The sequence below is a fragment of the Anneissia japonica genome, unplaced genomic scaffold, assembly GCF_011630105.1.
Source record: "Anneissia japonica isolate Jap-2015-1 unplaced genomic scaffold, ASM1163010v1 scaffold287923_len1623670_cov205, whole genome shotgun sequence".
Classification (NCBI taxonomy): domain Eukaryota; kingdom Metazoa; phylum Echinodermata; class Crinoidea; order Comatulida; family Comatulidae; genus Anneissia; species Anneissia japonica.
This window is the reverse complement of record NW_022721637.1, coordinates 1,084,659-1,112,410: the sequence shown is the minus strand read 5'-3', so window position 1 is coordinate 1,112,410 and position 27,752 is coordinate 1,084,659. Positions and strand designations below refer to the sequence as shown.

At 33.9% G+C, this 27,752-nt stretch overlaps 5 protein-coding genes across 5 annotated transcripts; all 5 read left to right on the top strand.

Annotated features, from left to right (window-relative positions):
- The first annotated feature begins 467 nt into the window (after positions 1-467).
- LOC117111626 (histamine H2 receptor-like) lies at positions 468-5,753 on the top strand. The gene is made up of 2 exons (XM_033254574.1): positions 468-1,256; positions 5,625-5,753. Exons 1-2 carry the CDS (start codon positions 468-470, stop codon positions 5,751-5,753), a joined length of 918 nt encoding a protein of 305 aa, XP_033110465.1.
- Positions 5,754-6,550: 797 nt separating this feature from the next.
- Positions 6,551-7,255, top strand: LOC117111625 (adenosine receptor A2a-like). The gene has a single exon (XM_033254573.1). The coding sequence runs from the start codon at positions 6,551-6,553 to the stop codon at positions 7,253-7,255; it is 705 nt and encodes a 234-aa protein (XP_033110464.1).
- A 2,724-nt stretch (positions 7,256-9,979) lies between these two features.
- Positions 9,980-12,705, top strand: LOC117111712 (adenosine receptor A2b-like). Its single transcript, XM_033254707.1, has one exon. It carries the CDS (start codon positions 11,274-11,276, stop codon positions 12,387-12,389), a length of 1,116 nt encoding a protein of 371 aa, XP_033110598.1. The 5' UTR covers positions 9,980-11,273; the 3' UTR covers positions 12,390-12,705.
- A 1,286-nt stretch (positions 12,706-13,991) lies between these two features.
- Positions 13,992-20,333, top strand: LOC117111713 (adenosine receptor A3-like). Its single transcript, XM_033254708.1, has 2 exons — positions 13,992-14,603; positions 19,060-20,333. The coding sequence occupies exons 1-2, from the start codon at positions 14,092-14,094 to the stop codon at positions 19,613-19,615; spliced, it is 1,068 nt and encodes a 355-aa protein (XP_033110599.1). The 5' UTR covers positions 13,992-14,091; the 3' UTR covers positions 19,616-20,333.
- A 2,063-nt stretch (positions 20,334-22,396) lies between these two features.
- LOC117111714 (adenosine receptor A2b-like) lies at positions 22,397-25,118 on the top strand. The gene has a single exon (XM_033254709.1). It carries the CDS (start codon positions 23,998-24,000, stop codon positions 25,078-25,080), a length of 1,083 nt encoding a protein of 360 aa, XP_033110600.1. The 5' UTR covers positions 22,397-23,997; the 3' UTR covers positions 25,081-25,118.
- Positions 25,119-27,752: the final 2,634 nt, after the last annotated feature.

Genomic DNA, 27,752 nt, shown 5'->3' with positions numbered 1-27,752 from the left:
CGCTAAACCACAACAGCTTGCTGTTGCTTTTACAATCAGACATTGGGAAATTTGATTAACTGTTGTAGGCTACGTGTTCCCAAACACACTATAATACAATGGTAGTTATAATGAAAAATTAAATAAAGATTTATTATTTTCTTTGTACCCTCACTGTAATGTAATTTTACTTATGTAGTGTCTATACGACAATACAATTTTCCTTAATTAAATTAATGGCAAAACACAAAGGGATATTTACAAGGTAGTTTAATGTACATTAAAGTAACCAAGTATTTTACTAGCGTGTTAATAATTAAATTTGTCATTTACATTAATAAAGTATAAAACGAGTTGTTAATTGGTATTGTCTAAAATTACGCATGTAGACCTGCGGTCCAGATTCCATAGGCAGTCACTGCTGAACTTTGTGAGAACATACTGATTATTTATAGCTCGTAAAATAAATTCTAGTAGTAGTCGTTACAATGAAAACTATTGACCTCTCTGTACAAGAAGATGTGGATCTTGGATTGATAGTATTCATTATCTGCTTAAGCGTACCTCTACTCATATTAATAATAGTTGGGAATGCCATAGTTATTATTAGTATTTATCGGAAAAGTTCATCTGTAAGGTCACCGAGTGAAATTTTTATATTATCTTTAGCACTCTTTGATTTTCTAACTGGGCTTTTTGGAATTCCATTTGCCGTCATTGGATATCTTATTCGAAAACAATTTTCATATATTGTGAACTGTGCAATTTGGTATTTTGTACCAAATATTATTTGTAGTACTACATCAATTACGAATCTCTTTGTAATCTCAATTGATAGATTTATCGCAATCAAGTACCCTCTTCGCTACCATGTGTGGATGTCGCCTGGAAGAGCAATTCGAATTTGTATTTTTGCTGATTTGTTTGGTATCTTTTTTGGAAGTATTTCGTTTATTGCGACTGCCATTGCGACAGTATTTGTGTCATCACCAAATGTAACATATGAATACGATTGTGGGCAATACCCTCTTTATGATATTTATGGTGGCCTAGTCAGTGATTACGTAATTAGACCAACAATGACTTTGACAATTCCTTTTCTATTTATTCTCTACGGATATATTTTTACAATTGCATCAAAAAAGACAAAAGAAGCTGCTACACGCCGTGGTGAGACAGTTAGCACTCGAGAAATGAAGATCACCAAGACGGCAGCCATTGTACTTCTGGGCTACACTTTGTGTGTTTCACCAAATATTATTAAAAGCAACATTCAGGTTCGCATATATAATGGTTCCACCTGGCTTGTGTGGTACCCTTGGTTTACGGATTTCATGTTATTTTTAAACTCAATGATCAATCCATTTATATACGCAGGTAGAAGTAAAATGATGAGAGAAGACTTCAAAGAAACTATTAATTTTATGATCAGGAAGGCATGTTCACTGCTATATAAAACAAAGAATAAGGATTCAAATTCGTCAATAGGTTTAACGTCATCTGCCATTAGCATACCATTGCCAAGCATCAAAAGTTTTAGTAACGGTTGACATTGTAGTATGTTTTATATAAAGAAATATTCACAAGTAATTAAAATCCGCGAATAAACACCTAATATGACTACAGATTAATTAATTATTAACCAGATTAAAGCTACAATATAGGCCTATAAGATATTTGACAGGAGTGCCTGAAAGAAGTTAACATTTTACAGCATTCATTAGCTTTCTACAGTAAAACCTTTCTTCAGTAATCCTCTACAATCGTTTTGTCCTTAATAATAGTTGGATTTGGAATTGTTTCCCAATTACGAAAACACACTGAATCACATTGGGTGGGAGTTTTTATTAGAATTTTATCCAAGATTCTATGAGTATAAAAGAAATTAATCACTAATCTGTAATGATTCATGTATTAATTTATAATTATATTAATGTTTATTATATATTCAAAGTTACTGTCACATACTGATAATGACCTCACATGCACAATGCATGCTAATGGCTTAATCAATCAATTTATAATTAATGGACCTTTCCACTAAGCCCGCTCCTTAGATATTGTTGCTAAGGGCCCACAAAAACGACAGTGCGTAAAAACATACGCAAACACGTGCGTTTGTAGGACAGCACGTGTTTTAAAATGCGCGCGTATTCCTAGCGCGGTTTTGATTAGTCAGTTGTTAAGTTTGATTGACTGACATCCGGAAAGGTCTATTGACTATGTGCTGACAAAAATATAAAGGACAATGTAAGAATATTTTCTTTACTTGCTTCTTGTTCCCTCAATCATTCTTTTTTTTTTTTTTTTTTTTCCCTCATTCATTCTTTTTTTTTTTTGGCTGCCTCCATATTTTTACTTTCATATGCCAAAATACCCAGTAAATATTGCAGGTAAGCAAAAAACCTTATAAGCAATTCCAAGTGTATATTTTTACTGGTTAATACTGTGAAAACGATTAGGCGTTTTGCTGGGTGAATACTGCCTTGATATTTATTTGGCTTAAGGAGACGAACCAGCGCATGTAGTGGATTACACCGAGTGCAATTACTTGAGGCCGTGTAAATAAATGATAAGATGATGAATTTTACTGATTTTTAATGCGTTTTATTTGTTGGGTTTTATGATTCAACAACTTGCAGTTGCATTGACAATTACTGAGAAGTTTAATTAATTGTAGGCTACGTGTTTTCTTTAAAAAACCACACTATAATTAACATGGTAGTTATAATGAAAATTAATATCAAAAATGTATTATTTTCCTCGTACTCTCACTGTAATGTAATATTACTTTTGTAATGTTGTCTATGTATGTGTTTTAATGTATACGACAAAACAATTTTCCTTAATCAAATCAATGGTCAAACCACAAAGGGCTATGTATTTACAAGGTAGACTGGCAGAAAAAATGTTTTGAAAATAAATATATAGTGTTCTCCAAGTCCACATGCTTTGTTGCCATACATTATTGTTTCAGTGCATAGTGAAACACGGCTTTCTACCCAATCTCACCAAAACAGCCTGGTGATACCTCGATGATGTAAACCGGAAAACCATAAAATGCCGTTTTTTCCAGTTTTATTTCAGTGTCTAACTCCCTAATGAATGTTTTTGCCAATTATATTTCCACTAAGCATTCCTCTTCATAGGTTTTGGTAATTGATTGTGTCGTGGATGCACTAACCTCGGATCAGCGAGTTGTACATGCTTCTCTTGATCTTAAGACACACACAAGTAAAAATGATATTCAAGGAAACGAACTTGCGAAGCGAATGCTAAAATAAGACTATAGATCTTAATATTTTTCAATGCTTTTTAAATTTTATTACTCTTGGTATCAATGGTTTTATATTTTTGTATTTTACTCTATTGATTCTATTGTAAGATTTTCATTTCAATCTTGAATTGTATTTTGAGAATTTTTATACCGGAATAAGAAAAAAAAATAGTAGGCCTATTATTATTATCTCCGCAAGGAGATATATATTTTCAGTCGTGTAAGTTTGTGTTTGTGTGTGTGTGACGTTTTGCTGATTTCGTGTGGGTTTTTTTTTTTTTTTGTGTGTTCGAAATATCTATATACTGATATAGTACAGCAGTTATATAAAACTGCTGTACAGACATACTTGAACATGACAGGGAGTGTTAGGAATAACCCAATGAAGAAATGATTAAATTTATTTTGGTGACTTTCCGGAGTAGGGTGTGGATGAGAGGACTATTAAATGGATTAAGTGCAAACGTCCTATACAAGATATTTAAAAAAAACTAATGAACAGATATGAATGAAATTTTCGTGAAAGTTTAACCAAGTTACAAGGAAGAGATTTCAAGTGTTGGTCACGATCCATATTCGGGGGTGAACTTGAGGGTCATTGAAACTTCTAAGGTCCTGTGTGTTTCTTGTGTTCAAAATACTGTATCTCAAAAACAGCTGCACCGATCTAAATGCCATTTACATGGATTGTTAGCTATAACCCAATAAATGAAGTGTTCATACTTTAGTGTCGATATTTGGACCATTCGAAGCAAAACGTCGCAGATCAGATGTCAGGTGTGTTAGTGTAATTTTTTAGTAGATTGTAGTTAGGGGTTGGGAAGTAGGAACATATTTTTTGAGGAATTATTTTTATAGAAAGAGATTGGCGGTGGGCGGAGATATCGTAAGTCAGAAGATGTAAGGAATTGGCAGGTATGCAACTAATACTATCAAAGGTGTTTCCGATTAGCTGGTTAGTGTATATTTTTTAAGTAGGTGATGGCTTGAAAGTAAGTGGGTTGTCACATTTTTAACTCCGATGAGGAACTCTTGGAGTACCTTTCTGATTGATTAATTACCAGTAGGGCCTAAGTAACGGATTTTTTTGTGTGAAGTTCACCTCAAATACCCAGGACTGTACATACTGCCATTACTCCTAACATAGAACACATAGTACAGATTGTGCGGTCGGTTAACGATGTGTGCAATGGGCGTAAAGAGCCGGGTACTCACTGCGCGCGCGACGGCGACGCGACAGTGACGACGAACGCACGCGACGGCGCTGAACCAACAAATCGCTTTTTAATGAGGATCCGTTCAGACTGCCACTGACAATTAGCGGACAACGTTATGTCATCTATCTGTTGCCGGAAGAAGAGGTGGATTCGTCTTGCGACGGTCGTCTTTAAGGTCATGAGTTCGAATCGCGTATTGGTATTCAATTTTTTTTCCTGTGTTAGCAGAAATAGTCGTTGTTTTTTGTTCTGTTTTTAAAAACTTTTAATCTTGTATTCTGTTTTTCTATGTTTTTGCACAAGGGTTTTCACACGGGTACTTTTGGAACTTTCCGTGTTCTTCAAATATGACGTCATTTTACACATTCTGAAAAAATAACAGTCACAGTTCGATTATCGAGTTGGTTTTCAAAAAGAAGTATTAAAAATTGGCAGGTATACAACTAGACCTAATACAATAATAGGCCTAGACGTTTCCGGTTACTGTATATTTTTTAAGTAGGTGGTGGTTGGAAAGTAAGTGGATTATCACATTTTGACACTGTAATTTCAGTAGTTGAAAATAAAATGTTTCAATATTATATGTATCTTGGATTCTGTGTTCAAAACGTAACATGTGTAGTGACAAGTAGGCCGCAGTGAATTTTGGTGAAATCATTTCGGATACAAAATCTAGAAATGGCCACTCTAAACACTAAAAGTGAAAATAGTGCCCCTCATTGAAACAAAAAATTGTGCGTTTTTGAAGAGGAGTGGAGCGAAATTAGGTGAGGTAGGTGATTGAAGTAAAATAGGAACATATTTTGTGAGATTTATTTTATAGAAAGGATTTGCGGTAGGCGGAGATATGCTCTTTACTGAGTGTTCTTCTTCTTCTTCTTCTTCTTCTTCTTCTTCTTCTTCTTCTTCTTCTTATTATTATTATTATTATTATTATTATTATTATTATTATTATTATTATTATTATTATTATTATTATTGTTATTATTATTATTATTATTATTATTATTATTGTTATTGTTATTGTTATTGTTGTTATTGTTATTATTATTATCATCACTATTACTATTATATTATGTTATTATATTAGTTATGTTATTATTATCACTATTATTATTATTATCACTATTATTATTATTATTATTATTATTATTATTATTATTATTATTATTATTATATTATTATTATTATTATTACTATTACTATATAATTATTATATCATTATTACCTCCAGTGGAATTAGCCTTGCTTTTGTGCGAATCCTCATACAAAGGGCCTAGGAATGAACTAAATTGCATTTCTGTCTAAGTCATTTTACTTCATTGTATTTCTTTTAACAATAATGCAGCATGCTTATTAGTTTTACTGAAAACATAGTTGATATTTGATTGACTTTCTTTTGACAGACCACAGTAATGTTTCTACTTGTAATTAACGGTGTTTTTAAATGTTAATTACTCGGCTGTCACTTGCCTGTAGTTTTGAAATGCACCCTCTTTACATCAATTGCCTCGATATCATTTGCACTAAAGAACTGATCGGAACTTTGGCTTTCGTTTCTATAACTGCATCAACGAAACACAAGCGCCAATATCCGACTCATTACATCTTCAGTGAGATATTACTGGATAAATTGAATACAAACCAGTTGTAGACTATAAAAAACATTTCGGAATTAGCCATTAAAATGGCGACGGTTGACTTATTTGTACAAGACGATGTCGCTATCGGATTTGTAGTTTTTATTATCTGCTTAAGTGTCCCTCTAATTTTATTAATTGTCATTGGAAACACCGTCGTTATTGTTAGTATTTATCGAAAAAGTACATCTGTAAAATCACCGAGTAACATTTTTATATTATCTTTAGCTCTCTTTGATCTTCTAACCGGTTTAATTGGGATTCCATTTTCCGTCGTTGGATTTCTTCTTCGTAAACGATTTATATATACTGTGAACTGTGCAATTTGGTATTTTGTGCCAAACATTGTTTGTATCACGGCATCGGTTTCGAACTTACTCATGATTTCTTTAGATCGATTCCTTGCAATTAAATATCCTATTCAATACCACGTCTGGATGTCGCCGGAAAGAGCGATTCGAATTTGTATTTTTGTTGATTTACTCGCTATTTTATGGGGAAGTATTTCTTTTGGCGTTGCTGGCATTGCCGCGGCCGTTTATCCATCACCAAATGTAACGTATGAATACAACTGCGGACAATCTCCTCTTTATGAAATGTATGGTCAACCTATAAATGATTATGCCAATAGGCCAATTATAGGTTTTACAATTATTTTTCTATGTATTCTCTATGCGTATATTTTCACAATTGCATCAAAAAAGGCGAAGGAAGCTGCTACTCGCCGTGGTGAGACAGTTAGCACCCGAGAAATGAAGATCACCAAGACGTCAGCAATAGTGCTTCTGGGCTACACTCTGTGTATTGCACCTAGTATCCTAAAAGACACCGTCCAGGGCTACATCGATGCTGGCTCCACCTGGCTTGTTTGGTACCCATGGTTCACTGATTTCATATTGATTTCAAATTCGATGATAAATCCATTTATTTATGCAGGTAGAAGTAAATTAGTAAGAAAAGACTTCTCAGAAACCATATACTTCATATTTGGCAAGATGTGTCCCAGACTACTAAGACAAACAAAAGAAAGCAAAGCGCTCAGACCACAATCATCAAAACCTGATATTGGATCAAGTTTTTCTGACACTGGAATGTCACTTACAAATATTAGTAAAAGTTTTAGTAACAGTTTGAATGATTAGACGAAGGACAATTTACAAATTAATTAATTTTAGTTTTTGCGTAAACTTATTAATATATTTTCTGTCACATAAATGTTTGACCTTTTTACCCCATAATTTTATCCCCATTTCTTTCGATCAATGTATACCATTTCAATCAATTTTATTATGACCATTCATAATTAACAAACATAACAACAGACAGACAAACAACGATAAAAATAAAACTTCCATGTTGGCTTAGATAATATATTATAATTCCATGTCATTTGGCAGAAGGGAATGATAAAACGTCAACTGAAAATTACTATAGTAACAAATTAATTTAACACAGACATTTGAAGTACAAAATGAGTTTAATAATTTCCTAACAAAATTTAATGAATTAAGAAATTTGATCACATATCAACAACAAAAAAAGAAAGAAGAAAAAAAATACCCAGATTTAATGTGTTATTGCTATTTGTTAATTTTGTTACGATTTATTTAACAAAAAGGTTAAAATTGTACTGGTTTCTAGTTTCTCTATTTACGTAGTTGTTGAACGATAACAGTTTCTTCGATGATGACAAGCGTTTCTGAATAAATCAACCATTTTATTCAATGTTCAAACACAACAAACATGCCTAGAATGGAACAATATAATGAGGGAAGACGCCGTTTCGACGGTTAACACGACGTCCTTAAAGGATAGTATGTATGTAAAAACTAAAAACATAAATTACAGACAATTTCACGCGTAATCTGGCTCACCCAAACTTTTAATTCCTCCTTACTTTTCGGACTGGTAGGCCTAGTCACCAGTTCCATAACTGATTTAGTACGTTTTTGTGTACATAACCTACTGTATTTATTTGTAATAGTCGATTAGGATACGTAGCCGTTGCACCTACGTGTATAGATTTCGGTCTAAGTAACAATTTTCTGTTACACATGGCAGCAAGGTCTAATGCTGCCATCGCTTTTTACTAAACAAGATGACAGCAGATTAAAGAAGAGGTTTACCAATTGAAAATAACTTTAGATAAGAACTGATTTGTATTAGAGTACACAGTCGTGTCGTCACAACACCAGGACGTTGGTTACCGTTCATTAGGCCAGAATGACTTCATAATCTTAATTGTTTAGAATAGGCTTTCTGGAATAGGCATTTTAAAACCTAATAATTTACCATCAAAATGTACTACAAACAGAAATCTGAGATGACTGGACTAAAAAATAAACTGCCAAGAGTTCTGTACGAGTTGCCCAAATCGTTCGAGTCCTCTTCTAGTTTAGCGAGTTAAAACTCGGCAAAAAGACCTAGATGTGAGAGCTTCTAAGTCTACAATAGTTTCACGTACAAATAAACATATACCGTATTTTTCATGTTAATATAACCCAGTGTATTAATACTGTATCTGTTACATAATTATTTTTTATTGTTAGACTGTGTTGCTCTTAGGAAAGCACAACTGTGTATTTAACCTTCACAGGTATGGTATTAGTATTTGTGGGTTCTAGAATGTTGAGTTGAATTATTTGTAAACCAACGTGAATCTGCTATTCTGCTATTCTTGCTATTGTTGGATTCCTTCTTCGTCGACAGTTTCTTTATAGCGTGAACTGTGCAATATGCTATTTTGCACCAAATATGATATTTGTACAAGTCTCAATACTGAACTTGGTATTGATCACATTCGATTGATTCATTGCGATTAAATATCCCTTTCGATACCATAAGTGGATGTCGCCTGGAAGAGCAATTCGCATTTCTATCTTTGCAGATCTATTCGGTATTCTCTTTGGAAGTATGTCTTTCATTATCACTGTCGTAGCTGCCATTTTTGTTCCATTACCAAATGTTACTTATGAATATGATTGTGAACAATTTCCCTTATATGAATATTACGGTGCACCCGCATATAATTACTTAGCAAATCCGCTTGGAGGTTTGACGATTCCTACTATGTTTATTCTCTATGCGTATATTTTCACAATTGCCTCAAAGAAGGCGAAGGAAACTGCTACACGACATGGGAAAAGAGTCGCCACTCGAGAAATGAAAGTAACCAAGACCACAGCCATAGTACTTTTGGTTTACATTTTGTGTATTGCGCCAAGTGTCGTTAAAAGTGTTTCCAGGAAAGTATCGAAAATGGCTCAAATTGGCTTGTGTGGTACCCATGGTTTGCAGATTACATAATCGTCTCGAACTTTGTTTAATCCGTTTATATATGCAGGACAGAGTAAGTTGATGAGGTGAGAATTTAATGAAACGATTAAAATTATCGTTAGCAGGGTTTGTAAAAATTCCACTAGAAAAATTGCACCGAAAGAGTCTAACTAAATACAGATAGACTTTATTGTGATTCACATTGTGATTGAGATAACCAATATCAACAAAACATTAGTAAACTCTTTTTATTTGAACGTCGAATGCAATCTGGTTCAGTAAACAAACCATTCCATCATGAACATCAGTAATTTGTGTAGGTTGTATTGTAGGCAACCGATTCTACCTAAAATTTAATGATCAGTTTCGGTGACAAGTTGATACATTTTTGTACTGGTGCCAGCACCAGTCATCAATCACTGATCAGAATCCCTTAATCAGGTTAGTGACGTCATCATGACTATCTTGAAACTGATACTTATCAGATCTTTTAGGTATAATCGGGTGGATTGTGGCATAGAGATTCTCTATGATTGTAGCATATTTTCTATTATGTTGCTCTATAGTATTGCGTGTATCAAATCATGAACTTCAACTATAAACAACTCTAAGAAACATGCGTATGCATAGCCTATACACATTTCTTTTTCTCTCTCCCCTCTTCTTTTTTTTCTTTTCTTCTCTCTTTATAATATATTTATAGACAAAAAAAATAAAAGAAAAAGGGAAGAGGGATGAGAGAAAAGAAATTTTATTTAAAGCGCTGCATAATACCTCTATATAAGTAATGTAATTCGATTCGTAAATATTCTTAACTCGTGTCTTGGACTTGTAGTGTATGGGCCCTAAAATTTACGGTTTCCTTTATTTTATATCACTTCATGCCATGATTATCTAGAATCTGTTCAACGCCTTTCATTTACCTATGACAATCTCATTTCCATACTTCTTGGTGAAAAGGAAAAAGATGTTCTCCCTTGGCCCTCTATACCAAAGGAAAACCCACCCATACCCACACTGTTGTATCTTCGGTTCTGTAAATACTAGAACGGAAAGTATACCTAATAGGATTTCCATGCAGTCCTAATATATTTCTTATTAACACAATATTAAAAGAAAAAAAGTACTGTAAAGTCATAGCTAACTTCATTGTTTGCTCATAAAGCGAACATTTCAATTGTTGACTTAAGTATTTCAACTAAATCTCTATTTACAGAAACTTGAAACTTGCAAATTGCAATACAGTAGTATTTTATATATAGTAATTGACGGGAAGGGTTTAATATTTTCACGGTACTCCAAAACATGGTAATTTTCGATTTAAAATATGGTCAACAGTATTCTATATAAGAATCTCAAGCACCCCTTTGCTCAGTGGTTCGTGCGTGGTAAGCCCCTCCCTGCCCAGATTTTTCTTCAAATCCGCCTTCTCTAAATTATTGCTCGAGATATCGCCAATGTAAACAGGGCTTACTTGGTTTTACTTGGTTCTAGAGACGAAAGCAATAGCGTATACGCCCATCCTCAGCTAGAGTTGCTTGGTCGGTTCAGATAAAAGGTTGGTACAAATTAGAGTGGGTGATTAATATGAACTTTTGAAAAGCGAAAAATTGGTAACAGAGTTCAACGCTAACAACATCTGAAAGATCACAATATGCATTATAGAGATTGCTTAATCATATTTTTGTCAAATATATTTGCTTAATCATAAGCTTGTATTACACCCAATTGAATTGTGTTCTGAATACATGTCACACGGCGCATGTTCATATATGCATTTCAATTTATCGCTAGAAATAACCAGCCAGTTATTCTTCATTATGTATTGTTGAAACCATTTGGAAATCTTTCGGATTATAAAGGCTAAAATATTGTAAATTTTAAATGGCGACGGTTGATCTTTTAGTACAAGACGATGTTTCTATTGCATTGGTTATTACTGTGTGCTGTTTAAATGTTCCTTTGATGCTGGCGATTGTGTTTGGAAATCTTATAGTTATACTCAGTATTTACAGAAAACGTGCGTTGGCACAAACTCCAAGCAATATCTTCATGTCGTCTTTAGCTCTAGCTGATATTATGACTGGCCTAATTGGAGTTCCTTTCAGCATCGTTGGATATCTGCTCCGTAAACGTTTTCTTTATTCAGTTAACTGTGCAATTTGGTATTTTGTGCCATGCATAATATTCATACACGTTTCTGTGTTCAACTTGATTGTCATCACTTTAGATCGGTTCCTTGCGATCAGATATCCTCTTCGATACCACGTATGGATAGCTCCTGAAAGAGCGATTCGAATCTGTGTTTTCGTTTATTTTCTTGGTACATTCCTTGGAAGTAGTTCGTTTATTGTAGCTGCTGTTGCTAGTATTTTTCTACCAACACCAAATGTGACATTTGAATACGACTGTGGAAGTTCTGCCTTTTATGAAATTTATGGTGCTCCCGTTTTTTATTACGTCACAAATCCTGTCGCAGGATTAACTATTCCATGTCTATTTATTTTATACTTGTATATTTTCTCAATTGCGTCAAAAAAGGCGAAGGAAGCTGCCACACGCCACGGAAAGAAGCTTCTTAAACGAGAAATGAAAGTGACCAAGACAACAGCCATAGTACTTCTAACTTACACTCTGTGTATTGCTCCAACCGCTTTTAAAAACATCGTCCAGGGCTACATTGACAACGGTTCCACCTGGCTTGCGTGGTACCCATGGTTTTCGGATTTCTTAGCGATCACAAATTCGATGTTAAATCCGTTCATTTACGCTGGAAGAAGCAAAGAGATGAGAAAAGAATTTAAAATAACAATCAAATTCATAGTTAGTATTCTGTGTCCAAGAATATACAAAATGGAAAAGGATGGGCCTAACAAGAACAGCCAACGATGGTCATCAAAAGCGAATATTACCACTACCACGACGAATGTTGAATTTTCCGATGAAGAAATAAAGAGTATAAGCAAAAAACATAACACTATCCAGAAAGATATTCAGTAGAGGCCAACCACACTCTTCAGGCGGATGTGTACAACCCTTTAAATATATAATTTATATAAGGAGGTCGAAATATTGGTTTTCTCCAATAAAGTGTTTCTAAAGTCCATGCAAGAGTATTCTTTTCTTAATCTTTTAATATAAAAAGATGGTTTAGATTTTATCAATTATATCATGACACAGGCCTAATATTAAATGTTTATACATACATTTAATATGTCTATAACTCATTAGGTATTGTCATTGTCGTTATTATTGTCATCATGATCATCATCATTAGTCATTAAGCCTTTTTATTGTATTATTAATATTATTTTTAATAACATTTTTATTAATGCAGCTTTTATTAATACTAATTGAATATAAATAAAAAGAAATAATGGATCAATTCTCTCTTTTTTTCATTGGTATATTTTAAACCAACCTACGGTAACCGAAATGTTAGGGGCGAGTTTGGTAGGGGCGAGTTTGTTAGGGGGCGAGTTTGTTAAAGAGCGAATTCGTTAGGGGCGAGTTTGTCAGGAGCGAGCTTGTCAAGGGGCGAGTTTGTCAAGGGGCGAGTTTGTAGAGAGGGCGACTCTGTTGTGTCAGGAGGCGAGTTTGCTAGGGGACGAGTTTGTCAGGGGGCGAGTTTGTCAAGGGGCGAGTTTGTAAAGGGACGAGTTTGTAAGGGACGACTGTGTAGAGACAGGGGGAGAGTTTGTTAGGGGCGAGTCTGTAAGGGGAGAGTTTGTAAGGGCGAGATTGCAAGGGGCGAGTTTGATAGGGGGAGAGTTGACTGGTCTCCTCAAAAAACAACACCGGTAAATTAATTTTAGTTGGGAGAGTCGAGTAACCACCGGTAAAACAGGGTCACCGGCTAATTACAGTCTCGGCGATGATTTGAGACGATCTCGTTAACCAAGCCTTCTCGAATAAGGACTTAAAACGGGAGGTATTAATTTTTTTTCTCCAATTAATCTATTTTCTTTTTAATTAATAATCAAATTTTTTATCCAATTTATTTATTCATTTTAATTTTCTACAAATGATCATTCTAAATAATGTGAGCGTTCGCTCTTGATGCACAAAAAAAAAAACATTATTTAGAATGATCATTTGTACAAAATTAAAATAAATAAATAAATTGGGAAAAAAAAAACTGAGTACCAAGACGCGTTTCGAACTCACGACCTTAAGTTTTTTAGAAAACATCCTTAATGTCGTATTGCCGTCTAATCATGTGGACCGACGTCACGCAGTTTAACCAGACTTCTTACGCTAAGTTAAATCAAGGGTAAATACTATGAACTTTGAAGAAGTCGGTAAATTATTGGAAATCTTAATATGATTCTTTACCATTGGTGAAAACTATAAAAAATAAAAATAATCCGAATACAATTAAACAACAATATTAATGAAGTAAAGCGGTGCTTAATCAAGTTTCGCTATTTATCTCATAAGAAACATTACTTGCTCTCTAAAAGATCACCGTATCAAATTATAGAAATGACCTAATCATACTCTTTCTCTTTAATTACTTCATCAACATAATTTCAAGGGAAAAGTTTACAATCCAGTGGTCATTATTCTCTCAATGCATACCTAAATAAGTATGTCAAAATATATCATGTGATTCATTGTATATAAAGCCAGTTATTCTTTGAGTATAGTTGGAACTCTTTGGAACCCTTTGACCTATAAACGCGCTTCTTGTAAATTATAAATGGCGACGGTTGATCTTTTAGTACAAGACGATGTTTCTATTGTACTGGTTATTACTGTGTTCTGTTTAAATGTTCCTTTGATGCTGGCGATTGTGCTTGGAAATCTTATTGTTATACTTAGTATTTACAGAAAACGTGCGTTGACACAAACTCCGAGCAATATATTCATGTCGTCTTTAGCTCTAGCTGATATTATGACTGGCCTAATAGGAGTTCCTTTCAGCATCGTTGGATATTTGCTCCGTAAAAGTTTACTTTATTCAGTTAACTGTGCAATTTGGTATTTTGTGCCATGCATAATATTCATACACGTTTCTGTGTTCAACTTGATTGTCATTACTTTGGATCGGTTTCTTGCGATCAAATATCCGCTTCGATACCACGTGTGGATGGCTCCCGAAAGAGCGATTCGAATATGCGTTTTCGTTTATTTTCTTGGTATATTCCTCGGAAGTAGTTCGTTTATTGTAGCTGCTGTTGCTAGTATTTTTGTACCAACACCAAATGTGACATTCGAGTACGATTGTGGAAGTTTTGTCTTTTATGACATTTATGGTGCTCCTGTTTATTATTACTTCACAAATCCTCTTACAGGATTAACTATTCCATGTCTATTAATTTTGTACGCGTATATTTTCTCAATTGCATCAAAAAAGGCAAAGGAGGCTGCTACACGCCATGGAAAGAAAATCAACAAACGAGAAATGAAAGTAACCAAGACAACGGCTATAGTACTTCTGGTTTACATTATGTGTATGGCACCAACTGCTTTAAAAGACGTCGTTCAGAACTACATTGATAACGGTTCCACTTGGCTTGCGTGGTACCCATGGTTTTCGGATTTTATTGCCATCGCAAATTCGATGCTAAACCCGTTGATCTACGCGGGAAGAAGCAAAGTGATGAGAAAAGAATTTAAAATAACAATCAAATTCATACTTAGTATTCTTTGTCCAAGAATATACAAAATGGAAAAGAATAGGCCTAACAAAAACAGCCAACGATGGTCATCAAAAACAAACATTTCCACTACTTCGTCGAATGTTGAATTTTCGGTAACCAATGAAGATATAAATGTTGCAAGTAAACGTTGTAGCACTATCCCGAAAGTAGAGTAGAACCTTTTGGACAAAGATACGTCAGTCTTTTCTTAAAGGACAATTTTGTTGTGGTTCAGTGAGTCGAGTGCCCGGGTGGCTGAGTGGTAACACATGTGCGACGTTAGCTAGAACCTTAAAATCGGCACTGACCGCGACAATCCTCGCTCAGGGTTTGATTGGTATAAGTCTTCTCGGATAGGAAGGAGACCCAGTGTTCTCATTTAGCCTAGTGTGCACTTTTTTAGTTCATTCCAGCTCCTTTATAGAATGATGAAAATGAAGCTACAAGGGCCTCTCAATCAGGGGCCACTCAGTATCCATGGACCATTTATTTGTTCACATTTTGTTTTTCATATTTTTGTTTCTTCCTAGGATAGGTTTTATTAGTCACCAGTAGGGAACAGTTAAATTATTTCACTGTTAAAGCTAACGTAATTCAAACCACAGGAAAGGTGCAATTATTGATGAAATATTTCATGAACTTAAAAATAAATCATCTAAGTTAAGCTCGTAATTATAGTGTTAACCATACATGTCTCTTATACACATATTGTTATTATTATTATTATTATTATTGTTATTATTATTATTATTATTATTATTATTATTATTATTATTATTATTATTGTATCTTCACATCGACCCATAAATCTGAATAGGGCCTACTTAGTTGATCAGAATAATACAATTTAATTATCGATTGAAAAATATTACTATGTCTATGTATGTAGTAGGGCTCAGAATCGACAATGTGGAAGAAAGTAGATGAAATCTAAGTTAATAATAGTTCACAAAGAAGGAAGAAAATTTGTTGAAATTTCTATGGTATGGGGGTGGGGAGGGGCTGGTGCAGAAGTTTCGAATTTGAGATATTGTTTCACAGCCTCTATCATAATAGTTATCCTCGAAATGTATTGCAAGAGTATTTCACGTGGATGGTAAAATGTCTTGAAATATTTGTACATTACATTCTGGTACCAACAGTAATTAATTGTCACCCTGTTCACAATTTTCTGAGTTGTTCTTGTTGCACTTATTTCAAGTAGATAGATATTGCTACCGGCACTCCTCCCCTAAGTTCATCTGATTTCTGCCACCGTGCCTCATCATTACCCTAGGAATCCTCCTCTACTCTTATTCTAATTTGTTTCCCGATTTCTTTCGGCGTTATGTTTTCTATAGATTATATAATCCAAAATTATCTCTTCGATCGGTAATGAATCGAATTTAATGAGTTTGAATCGAATTTAATGAGTTTGTTCAAGTTTTCCTGTTCACCTCGAACGAATGCCATGTCATCCTATTGAAAATGTAGGTGGCGCTAGGTTTGTTTGTAGGTCACCATAGAGATATAATAAGAATACAATAATAGTTGTTTAATAGCTGTATGGTCTAGACATACAGTTTAGGCAGTGACACGGTGGAAGTAGGCTAGGCTTAGAGATTCTTACACATCTAATGCCGAGTCAGTTGTCACCGAATCATGTGACTGTGACAGGCCCGTATCCAGGGGGGTTTTTTATGGTTCGGGAGAACCCCTCTTTTCTAGCAAACCCCCCTCTTTTTTGGCAAACCCCCCTCTTCAAATTTCCCAAATAAGTCCTCCAACCCAACTAATGCACTGCAGACCCACCCAAACACAGACGTTTTCATATCTGCTTTTATAGCATTATATAGACCCATAAAGCACAAAAATCCTCTTGCTTTGGGGGTTTTCGGCGACCCCACCGGGGCTTCTACGTGGACCTCACGCCCAGAAACCCCCCTGGAAGAACCTGGCCACGGGCCTGGTCAACTAGATGCCTCTGCATCTGATTAGAATTTACTTCTCATGGAGATGAAGCCTTATCGAAATCTAGAGACAGTGCTTTTTGTGAGCAGTTAATGCAATCAAGGTAATTCAACAAAAGGACGCACATCTCCGCTCTCGAACATAGCGCGTGCGTACAGTCCTTTGATCTTTACTGTGGCATCGACAATCCGATACTAGTTCCGAGTACAGGCGTCAATTATTAGTCTATGCGTGCCATTCGTTTTATGGTGTTAGTTTTTATTTTATTAATTTTGGGTACTTCGCGCAATGTCTGTTACATTTGATTTTTTTTTTACCGCGAGCTTGTTAAATGCTTCTATAAACTGCAATTTGATTTGTGAAAATTGACCAAGAAAATGAAAAGTTATAGCAATTCAAAATTTACGAATTTTATAAAATTTTATGTTCTTATGTAACATTAATCTGTCATTTTGACAATGTTGGCATAAGGTGCCGAGGACGAACATTTGAGTATATACGGAACATTAATTTTTTTCTGCGAAGTGAGTCTCATGAACGACAATTCACCACAATTTTGGTAAAATTAATGTTGAAATGAAGAATATATTTCATTCTAATGTTACTGCAAAATATCATTAGGCCTTTGTAATCACCGCACGACGCGCGACTAACATGGCAACTAACACGCGCGTGGGTAAATCGTCACGTACGCTGACGGTTTATGGTCTGGTTGCTATGGTTTTTGTGACGTTCAGCGTGTAGGGACGCACGTGCGCCTAGAATGTCGATGCCAGAGTTATAACCTTTGATGTCCCGAGATGTGCGTCCTTTTCTTGAATTACCTTGATGCAATATACAGATTAATATTTAAACTAAATTATGACTTTTTTTCTTGTCCTCCTTTGTGTTATACCGTTCTCATGTTTATAAATGATTTACTTTAGTTTTTTATATTTGTTTTATTGGTGCTCGTATTTTGGTGCTATGAAGGTCAAAAGTTTAAAATGCAATATTAAAATTGCTTACCGTTCATTTATTAAGGCCAATTCAGACAGCGTCGTACGACGCAGCCCGACGCGATTTGTTGTCGCGTCGGGTCTATGTGAGTTAAACGCAGACGCGATGGTTTGCGTTCGGCGCAGTCGCGTCGTAGACTATTAAACATGTTTAATATTTCTCACCACGGCTTAAGACTGTCCCCGACGATAAATCGGGTCGGGCTGCCCAGGCTGACGCTGTCTGAGTTGGCCTTTACGTGTAAAGCCAAGAACTGACTACATCGTACGAAATTCGTACGGCCGTTAGCCGAGTACGACTCAAACTCCGTTCCCTGTGAGCGCTAGACGACGCGACGCCGTTTATTGATTATCGGTTGCAGTCTGAACAGATCGTCATTGTAAAATAAGAAGAAATCCACGAATAACTAAAATTCACAAAGCCACAATTAAGGTCGGATATCCATACCACAACTAGGCCTACTTAACGTATTCTATTCAACATACTTCAGTGTAAGACTCACCAACAGGATAAAACACCAACTAACCGGCCTCCCACTATATACCGGTACTAAAAGCTATACAGTATATAGGCCTATTGTATACGTTATTTAAAATTGTTTATATTTTTTCAATCAGCGCAAAAATTAGATATTCCGTAACATTCTAAAGTCATTAGACAGACCTTAAGAAACATTTTCAAAAAATCACTGAAGGCCACTGCATTAAACTCGTTTTCAATTGATATAAATGAATTAGTTAACAAAGGACCAGTTAATATATATTAAACTCAATTTTGCTGTATTTTTAATCCATGCCGAAATGCGCATGTCAAAACATGTTAGAAACAAATTACGCGTGTTAGGCCTGTTGTTGGAACTCTTTTGAACATAAGACTTCAAAGATTTCAACTGCAAATTCAAATGGCGAAAGTTGATCTTTTGATACAGGACAATGTTTCCGTTGCATTGGTTATTTTTGTTTTCTGTTTAAATGTTCCTTTGTTGGTTACGATTGTAATTGGAAATTTTATCGTTATCTTTGTTGTTTACCGAAAACGTGCGTTAGCACAAACCCCGAGTAACATCCAAATGTGACATTCGAGTACGATTGTGGAAGTTTTGTCTTTTATGACATTTATGGTGCTCCTGTTTATTATTACTTCACAAATCCTCTTACAGGATTAACTATTCCATGTCTATTAATTTTGTACGCGTATATTTTCTCAATTGCATCAAAAAAGGCAAAGGAGGCTGCTACACGCCATGGAAAGAAAATCAACAAACGAGAAATGAAAGTAACCAAGACAACGGCTATAGTACTTCTGGTTTACACTCTGTGTATGGCACCAACCGTTTTTAAAAAACTCGTCCAGGGCTACATCGATGATGGTTCAACCTGGCTGGTGTGGTACCCGTGGTTTTCGGATTTCACAGCGATCGCAAATTCGATGCTAAATCCGTTGATCTACGCCGGAAGATGTAAAGTGATGAGAGAAGAATATATAAACACAATGAACTTTATAGCTAGTAAGTTGTGTCCAAGATTTATAAACAAAATCGACACAACTGACACTGATTTTGAGCCTAACCAGAACAACCAACGACGGTCATCCACAACGAATATGTTCATTCCTTGTTCAGTCACCGATTAAGACTGAGTATCACCAAATGTTCAGGCAATATTCAAAAAGATCTTCGGTAGAGTGGATACCATGGTATAATCTTACAAAGAAGTAAATAGTTTAGTGATGCCTTTATTTTATTTTATATTTCTTTTTGTTCAATATTTAGGATAACATTAATACAGTACATCATTGTTGTAGTAGTCGTGAAGGTAAAAACAGGTTATTATTATAAGTCAACCATGATGTCATCATTGTAACTCCAACGTCATCTTCCTATCCCAAACCGCATACTAATTTCGTGACATGTTGGCGGTTCGTGTGTGCAAAAGGTCAAACAAACATGTATCGCGCACCATTATTAGCTTATTTATAGTAACATATTTTTTTCTGATCCGAGTGGTTATAATGTATTTGCGATATGAACCTTTCCAGAATGTCAATAAAACTTAACAAATGACCAATCAGAACAGGCCTAGGAATACACGTGTGTCTAACAAGCACATTGTTGTCTAAAGCCAGGAACACACTGCGCCCGATGACGGTCGTCGCCAACGCGATTCTAACACAACGCCACGTACGACGTAATACGCAGGGAGTGCTCGGCTTTTTACACGCCTTTGCGAATATTTTAATACACTATCAACAATTTTCCAGAGCGGAGCTTAGCGAAAAGGTTCATTTTATTTATTTTATTTTATTTTTTTTTATTTAGAAGAATATTGAATTCTATATTGTTAGTCTCAAAAGTGCTACTGTTGTTATTTACTTTATATTGTACTGTACTGTATCAGAATAACGCGGTTATACTTTTTATTCATAAAGTAGGCTTATGATTGTTTTTTTTCTTTTAAATCCACGTACAGTATATACCAACGCTCGCATGGCCGACAGCCAAGTGAGTCAAATTAGCCTACATGCTTTTATTCAACGTGTGTATATTGTATAAATCAACGTAAAAATTAGCTCATCTCAAACATTCTGTCTATAATAAATGTATTAATCAATTTCCAGCAGGAAACATTTTGTCAGACTTCAAATGTGTAATGTGTAATGTATAAGTTAGGCAGAACTTAAAAATCGTTGTCAAATTTTGTCTGGAAGGTCATTCTGTATTCTACGTTTCCAATTGGTATAAATGGATTATTCATCAAATAAAAAGTTTAAGTTAAACCCAATGTCTTTGTATTTTAAATACATGGTGCACTGCGCATGTAAAAAATATGTCAGGAAGTTAAATATGGGTATAATAACATATTCTCAAAGTGGAACTAAATTGTTCTGTTTTTCTAAGTGGCTACATTTCGGTACATGTTCCGTTAACGACCAAATATCTTCCCATGCCGTACACCTTGCATATTTTATTTAAATGTACATGTTATTAAAGTACCTAACGAATTTATTTTTAATTAATTTGAACGATTTTTGAATATGGTTATATAAATGGTTATACAGTATAAAGGTCAATGTGGATTTTTTTTATGTTAACCCCAGCTTCGATCGAATTGTTGTTGTCAACTTAAGAAAAAGTTTATTTTATTTATTTTAGTTTTTTTTTTATAAATATCCAAATTTATAATTATCCACATCATTGTCGTGGTGGTCGTAAAGGTTAAATAAATTGAGATTGTTAAATACTTGATTTTGTCCCGTGTTTTTTTTTTCTTTAGTATGTGATTACTTTTATATGCCTGTGACTCTTCTATGTGTGAAACTGACCTTTAGTATATCTTATTTTCATAGATATTATGTCATACATATTCTGTACATTCTGCTGATAGCGAAAAATGAATATTACTGAAATGAAATTTGTAAAGACATGTTTAAAATATAAAATTATAGCGTAATATATAATCAATTACTTCTTTAAAAGATACAACATAAGTTTTTTTTTAGACTTTTGTGGTACTAAACACCACTTTTATTCATCACTGTAGGCCTATGATTGATACATCCAATATTCATCGATACATCCATTCAATAATCCACATATTTTGATAAATGGTTAATAAACTATGATTACAACTTAATCTGAATTTGAATTCAATAATAAACATATTATAAAATGATTTCCATTTGTGCAGCTCCATCAGTATTTTGTGTTTGAATAAACAGAATAATATCTCAGAATAATAATGATATTGTTTCATTTCATTTTATTCGGAATTATAAACATTAAAAATACAGTAATACAGTACAAAAATATATAAATATATATAAATGCGAAATATGTCATTAAAAATTTAGGAAAACCCACAATAAAAATTTAAAAAAAAAACATACAAAATTTAATAGAATTCATAAAAACTTATAAAAAATCAGAATAACGCCTGAAAGTTTAGAAGAACTTGTTTCCAATGGGGTCCTAAAATATCACAGAGAGACAAAAACGGAGACAGACGAAAGAAGTAGTACATGATGTACAGGATAAGACAAACTATACAAACTTAGGAATTAAATAATTCTCAGACCCACCTAACAGCGTTACCCAAGCTGTGCTGATCTTTAAACAGAAAGTCATGAAAATTTAAATATGTTCAATTAAATGAAGTAAAAAGATAACATTTTTTCCAGAAAGATTTTGCAATTTCACATTTTTCCAACAAATGCATCTCTTACTCAATTACATTACATAATTCACATATTACCATTTGATTCATTATCCAAAGTCAGTGGCGTATTTAGAGAAGGGCGCGATGCCCCCTCCCCCCAAAAAAATACTCGAAATCACGGTCAAGTATAATAAGTTAACAATCACCATTCCCCCCCACCCAACTGATCATCGATCCCCCACTATTTCACCTTCGCGCCCCCATCAGCCCCACCCCATTTTAAGACTTTTAGATACTCCACTGTCCAAAGTACAAGTTTTTCTAATTGCAACGTTCACATACTAGTGGGCTAAGCGAACCAAGCCAGCGCACACTTTAGTTATTAATTTAGATAAACCAAGTATTTTAATAATTATTGATCATCTAAAAATTGTAAGATTTCTTCTCTGCTTACTATTAAGATAATTTTTAAGTTTTAACATGTTGTCATTCCAATTTTTTGTTCACAGAATAGTTTATCATGCCCTACATAGACATCAATATTTTGACTTGGTCTGTCACCCAATTGAATTGCATATTACTGTTATACATAATAGGTCTATTTTTCCTACTCGCATACCTTGTGCTTTAACTTCATTGCATAGACATCACCAAATATAATGTACAATTTTTAACCCATGATTAACACTTTCTTATTTTTTGCAAAAAGGATTGTATCATCTGCAAGCTGAGCGACTTTAACCTCAGCATGATTATTAACAGTAGCTGGTAACTCAATTCTTTTAAACAATTCAGAGATTTTCATAGATTATAGAATTTCATTTCAGCCACTAAATAATAATGCTAAAAGTGAACACTCCCACTATTCATGAAAAAGCTTGAAGGCACCCAACTATTATTACTAATAATACATTCAGTATCTTTCAAAGTGTTTTAGTCCACCCAACAAAAACAAATTACAAATTACAGTAAGTGTTTCCAAAGATTCGATAATAAATATTATTAATTTCGTTCACTTGAAATATTATTTCGTTCCCGAAATATACTTTTGTTCCATCGAAATGATTTAAAGAGAACGAAATATTATTTTGTTCCCTCGAAATGATTTCGAGGGAACGAAATAATATTATTTCGTTCCCTCGAAATAGATTTTTTCTAACCATGTCTCTTTAGGGGCTCCCTACTACGCAATGATGGAATAGTGTTATTTTCACGTCCGTTAATATGCCTTAAAAAAGTTCAAGTTTAAATTTTCATTTAATAATTTACCACTTTTATTGAATATGCAAGTGAAAAAAATATATTTTTATGTTTTAAAATTTATCTTAGAGTAGGCTACTGCATATATATATTCAAAGAAGCATATGTGACAAAGACAGGCCTGCGCGTTATAGCAGTTTTCTAGCTGTAGTTGCAAGTAATATGACGAATGAAGACTAATGGCATGAAGTTCTGCCCACGCCATCAAATTTTGTGACAAATATCTGCTACCCATATGGACATTATGATGGCATATTACACCCATATATGGCAAATTAAACCCATATATCGAAAATTCCACGTATTTGTCACATAAAACGTGATTGTGAGAGTGTTGACAGCACTTACGAACACTTATCCTTTGAAGGGTCACTTTATTTAAACTCGTTTTCAATTGGTATAATTGGCTGAATCAATAAGAAAAATGTTCATCGTTAAAATCAATGTTATTGTATTCTGAAAACATGCCGCATTACGCAAGCGCATGCCAACAAATCCAGTATGGTTCATCGTTAGGAATCATTTAGCCCGTTCTTACTAGTACTATCGGAACTCTTTGGAACTATTTCAGATATAACGGCTTCAATATTGTAAATTCAAATGGCAACCGTTGATCTCCTAGTACAAGACAATGTTTCTGTTGCATTGGTTATCTTTGTTTTTTGTGTCAGTATACCTCTAATGCTGGCGATTTTGGTTGGAAATTTTATCGTTATACTCAGTGTTTACCGAAAGCGTGCGTTGGCACAAACTCCGAGTAATATCTTCATATCATCTCTGGCTTTGGCTGATATTATGAATGGCCTAATTGGAGTCCCTTTGTCTATTGTTGGATATCTTCTCCGTAAACATTTTCTGTATCCAGTTAACTGTGCAATTTGGTATTTTATGCCATGCCTAGTATTCATACACGTTTCTGTGTTCAACTTGATCGTCATCACTGTGGATCGATTCCTTGCTATCAAATATCCTATTCGATACCACGTGTGGATGGCTCCCGAAAGAGCGAATCGAATTTGTTTTTTCGTTTTTTTATTTGGGATATTCATCGGTAGTATTTCATTTACTGTAGCTGCCGTTGCGGGAATTTTTGTACCAACACCAAATGTGACATTTGAATACGACTGTGGAAGTTCTGCCTTTTATGACATTTATGGTGCCCCCGTGTTTTATTACGTCATACATCCTCTCACAGGATTAACCATCCCATGTCTATTCATTTTGTACGCGTATATTTTCTCAATTGCGTCAAAGAAAGCGAAGGAGGCTGCTACACGCCACGGAAAGAAAATTAACAGACGAGAAATGAAAGTAACCAAGACAACAGCCATAGTACTTCTGGTGTACACTCTGTGTATTGCACCTAGTGCTTTTAAAAACATCGTCCGTGGCTACATCGACAATGGTTCCACCTGGCTTGTATGGTACCCTTGGTTTTCGGATTTGATAGGCATCGCAAATTCAATGATGAATCCATTTATTTATGCAGGAAGAAGTAAAGAGCTGAGAAAAGAATTTAAAACAACGATAATATTTTTAGCTAGAAAGATGTGTCCAAGCATAAATAAAATGGAAAAGAATAGACCTAACCAGCAGAACAGCCCACGATGGTCATCAACATCCAACATTTACACTACTTCGTCGAATGGAATTCCTGTCATCAATTCAATTCAATTCAATTAACATTTATTCAATTAATTAATAAATACATCAAGTGATAAATAAAGTGGACAACATTAAAATTAATTAGGATCAAAAATAGAAGCGAAGCTTGTCTCAATTTGACCCCGACAAAACAAAAAGTAAAAACTAATAATAACCGCATATCAGGTAGACCTACATTTTATATACAAATATATATATATATATATATATATATATATACATATATATATATATACACACGTAGATACATGCATACATACATACACATACACACACATACACCCCCATACATTCATGTAAATACACACACACATATACGTACACACATACACATACATATATAAAATAAAATAAAATATTTAAATAAAGTTAAGATTGGTACATTTCTAAATAATATTTCTTCATCTGCTTTCTAAAAGTGTGGGTACTATGGCAATTTTTAAACTTAACATGAGTATAATTCCATAATTTCGTTCCGTATACAGAAATAAAAAATTGGCTTTTGGTTAGTCTTACAAAAGGAACGTAAAGTGAGTTTGAATTTTTTAAGCAATAACTGTGTATAGGTTTATAATCATGAAATAAAGCTAGAGGTTGGGAGTTGGCCTTTTATGTATTGAAACATAAAACACGCAACTTGTAGTTTGTTTAGATCCATAATTTTTAATATATTTAGTTTTTTTTAAACAGAGGTTCCGAAGGCGATGCAAATGAAGCTAAATCAATTATTCTGACAACACGTTTTTGTAGCTTAAGTAATCTATCCAGGTTCGAAGAATAGTCACAGGCCCATATTAAGTTACAATACTGCAAATAAGGGAGAATAAGAGTATTGTATAAAGTAATTAAAGTGTTGCGTGGGAAGAATAACTTAAGCCTGTTTATTATGCCTATTGATTTTGATATTTTGCTTGCAACATAATTTTGGTGTAATTTCCAACTTAGAGTTTCATCAATGAATACTCCTAGAAACGAAGTATTTGATTTACGTTCTATAGGATTTTCATTTAAAATAATGCTAAAGTTTGAAAAATTTGCTTTCTTATGGTGTGAATGAAATAAAATATAGTTAGCCTTTTGAATATTAATTAGGAGCTTATTTTCATTGAACCAGGAACCAATTTTTTAAAACTCATTATTAAACGTATTGAACAAAACATTGAGGTCTTCATTAGAATAAAAAAAAAAAAACGTAGTATCATCGGCGAAGGACACCAACTCGAGGGTGTCACTAATTCTACACAAGTCATTAACATATATTATGAAAAGTAACGGCCCCAAGACCGACCCTTGTGGCACCCCACAAGTTACATCCCTCGTCGATGATTTACATGATCCAACAGAAACAAATTGTTTACATTATTCAAATAACTTATAAACCATTTTAAAGCAATACCTCTAATACCATATCTAAAAAGTTTTGAAATTAAAATTTCGTGGTTAACAACATCAAAAGCTTTTGATAAATCTAAAAATAAACTTAATAGAAATCGTTTATTTTCAAATGATTTAGTAATGTTATTAACGAGTTCAAGTATTGAATGACAGGTTGAGTGATTCTGACGAAATCCATATTGATGGTCATTTAAGATGTTAAATTGATTTAAATAATTAAATAGTCTTTTATGCATAAGTTTTTCAACTATTTTTGAAAAGATAGGTGGAATGGATATTGGTCTATAATTTGATAGTGAATCAGTGTCGCCTTTCTTAAATACGGGAATGACTTTGGCCATTTTTAAAGTATTTGGAACTGTACCAGATGAAAAAGATGAGTTAATGGCGAATGTTAGTTGTGTAATGATGATTTGAGATACACATTTTAGGGTCCTATGAGATAAGTGGTCATAGCCAGCACCTTTGTTAGTATCTATATCATGAATTACTGCAAATAATTCAGATTCAGTGACGGGTTTAATAAAAAATGAATTAATAGGCGACATTGGTAGGAACTGTAAAGGATCAATATCAGAATCTGGTAAAGATTTGTTTATATCTGTGCCAATGGAGGAAAAATAATCATTAAAGTAGTCACAAATAGATTTCTCATTATTAATTATGTTATTGTTGATTTTCAAAACTTTAATTTTGTTAATATTCTTTTTGCTCGGATTAATAACTGAATTTATTATATTCCATGTACGTTTGAGATTGCCTTTTACCAGATCAAATTTTTGTTTATAATAATTAGATTTGGCAGTACGACAGAGACTATTGTAGATGTTATTGTATTTAGTGTAGTTTAATTTGTGTTTAGAACTTATAAAAAATATATTTTGTATATAATTTGTGTTTTCGTTTACTACATTTCAGGAGGGAAGAACTCATTCAGGGTTGTTTATGAATTTTGTTTTTCTTTATTCGACTAGCGTTTAAATGCTTACTATGAACGGAAAAAAAATTTGTCAAGAAAGATATCAAAAGAAAGTTTTGGGTCACTATTGTAAACATCGGACCAGTCAACTTGAGATAAATTATTGCAAAAGGAATTCATATCATTAATAGCAAAGGAGAAGCTTTCCTGGGTTTTTAGTTTATCTAGATCATTATCAATAAACTGGAAAATAGGCAAATGATCAGTGATATCAGAAACCAGAACACCAGATACTATACTAGATTCAGTTTCATTAGTAGTATAAGAGACAGGTATTGTATAAAGTAATTAAAGTGTTGCGTGGGAAGAATAACTT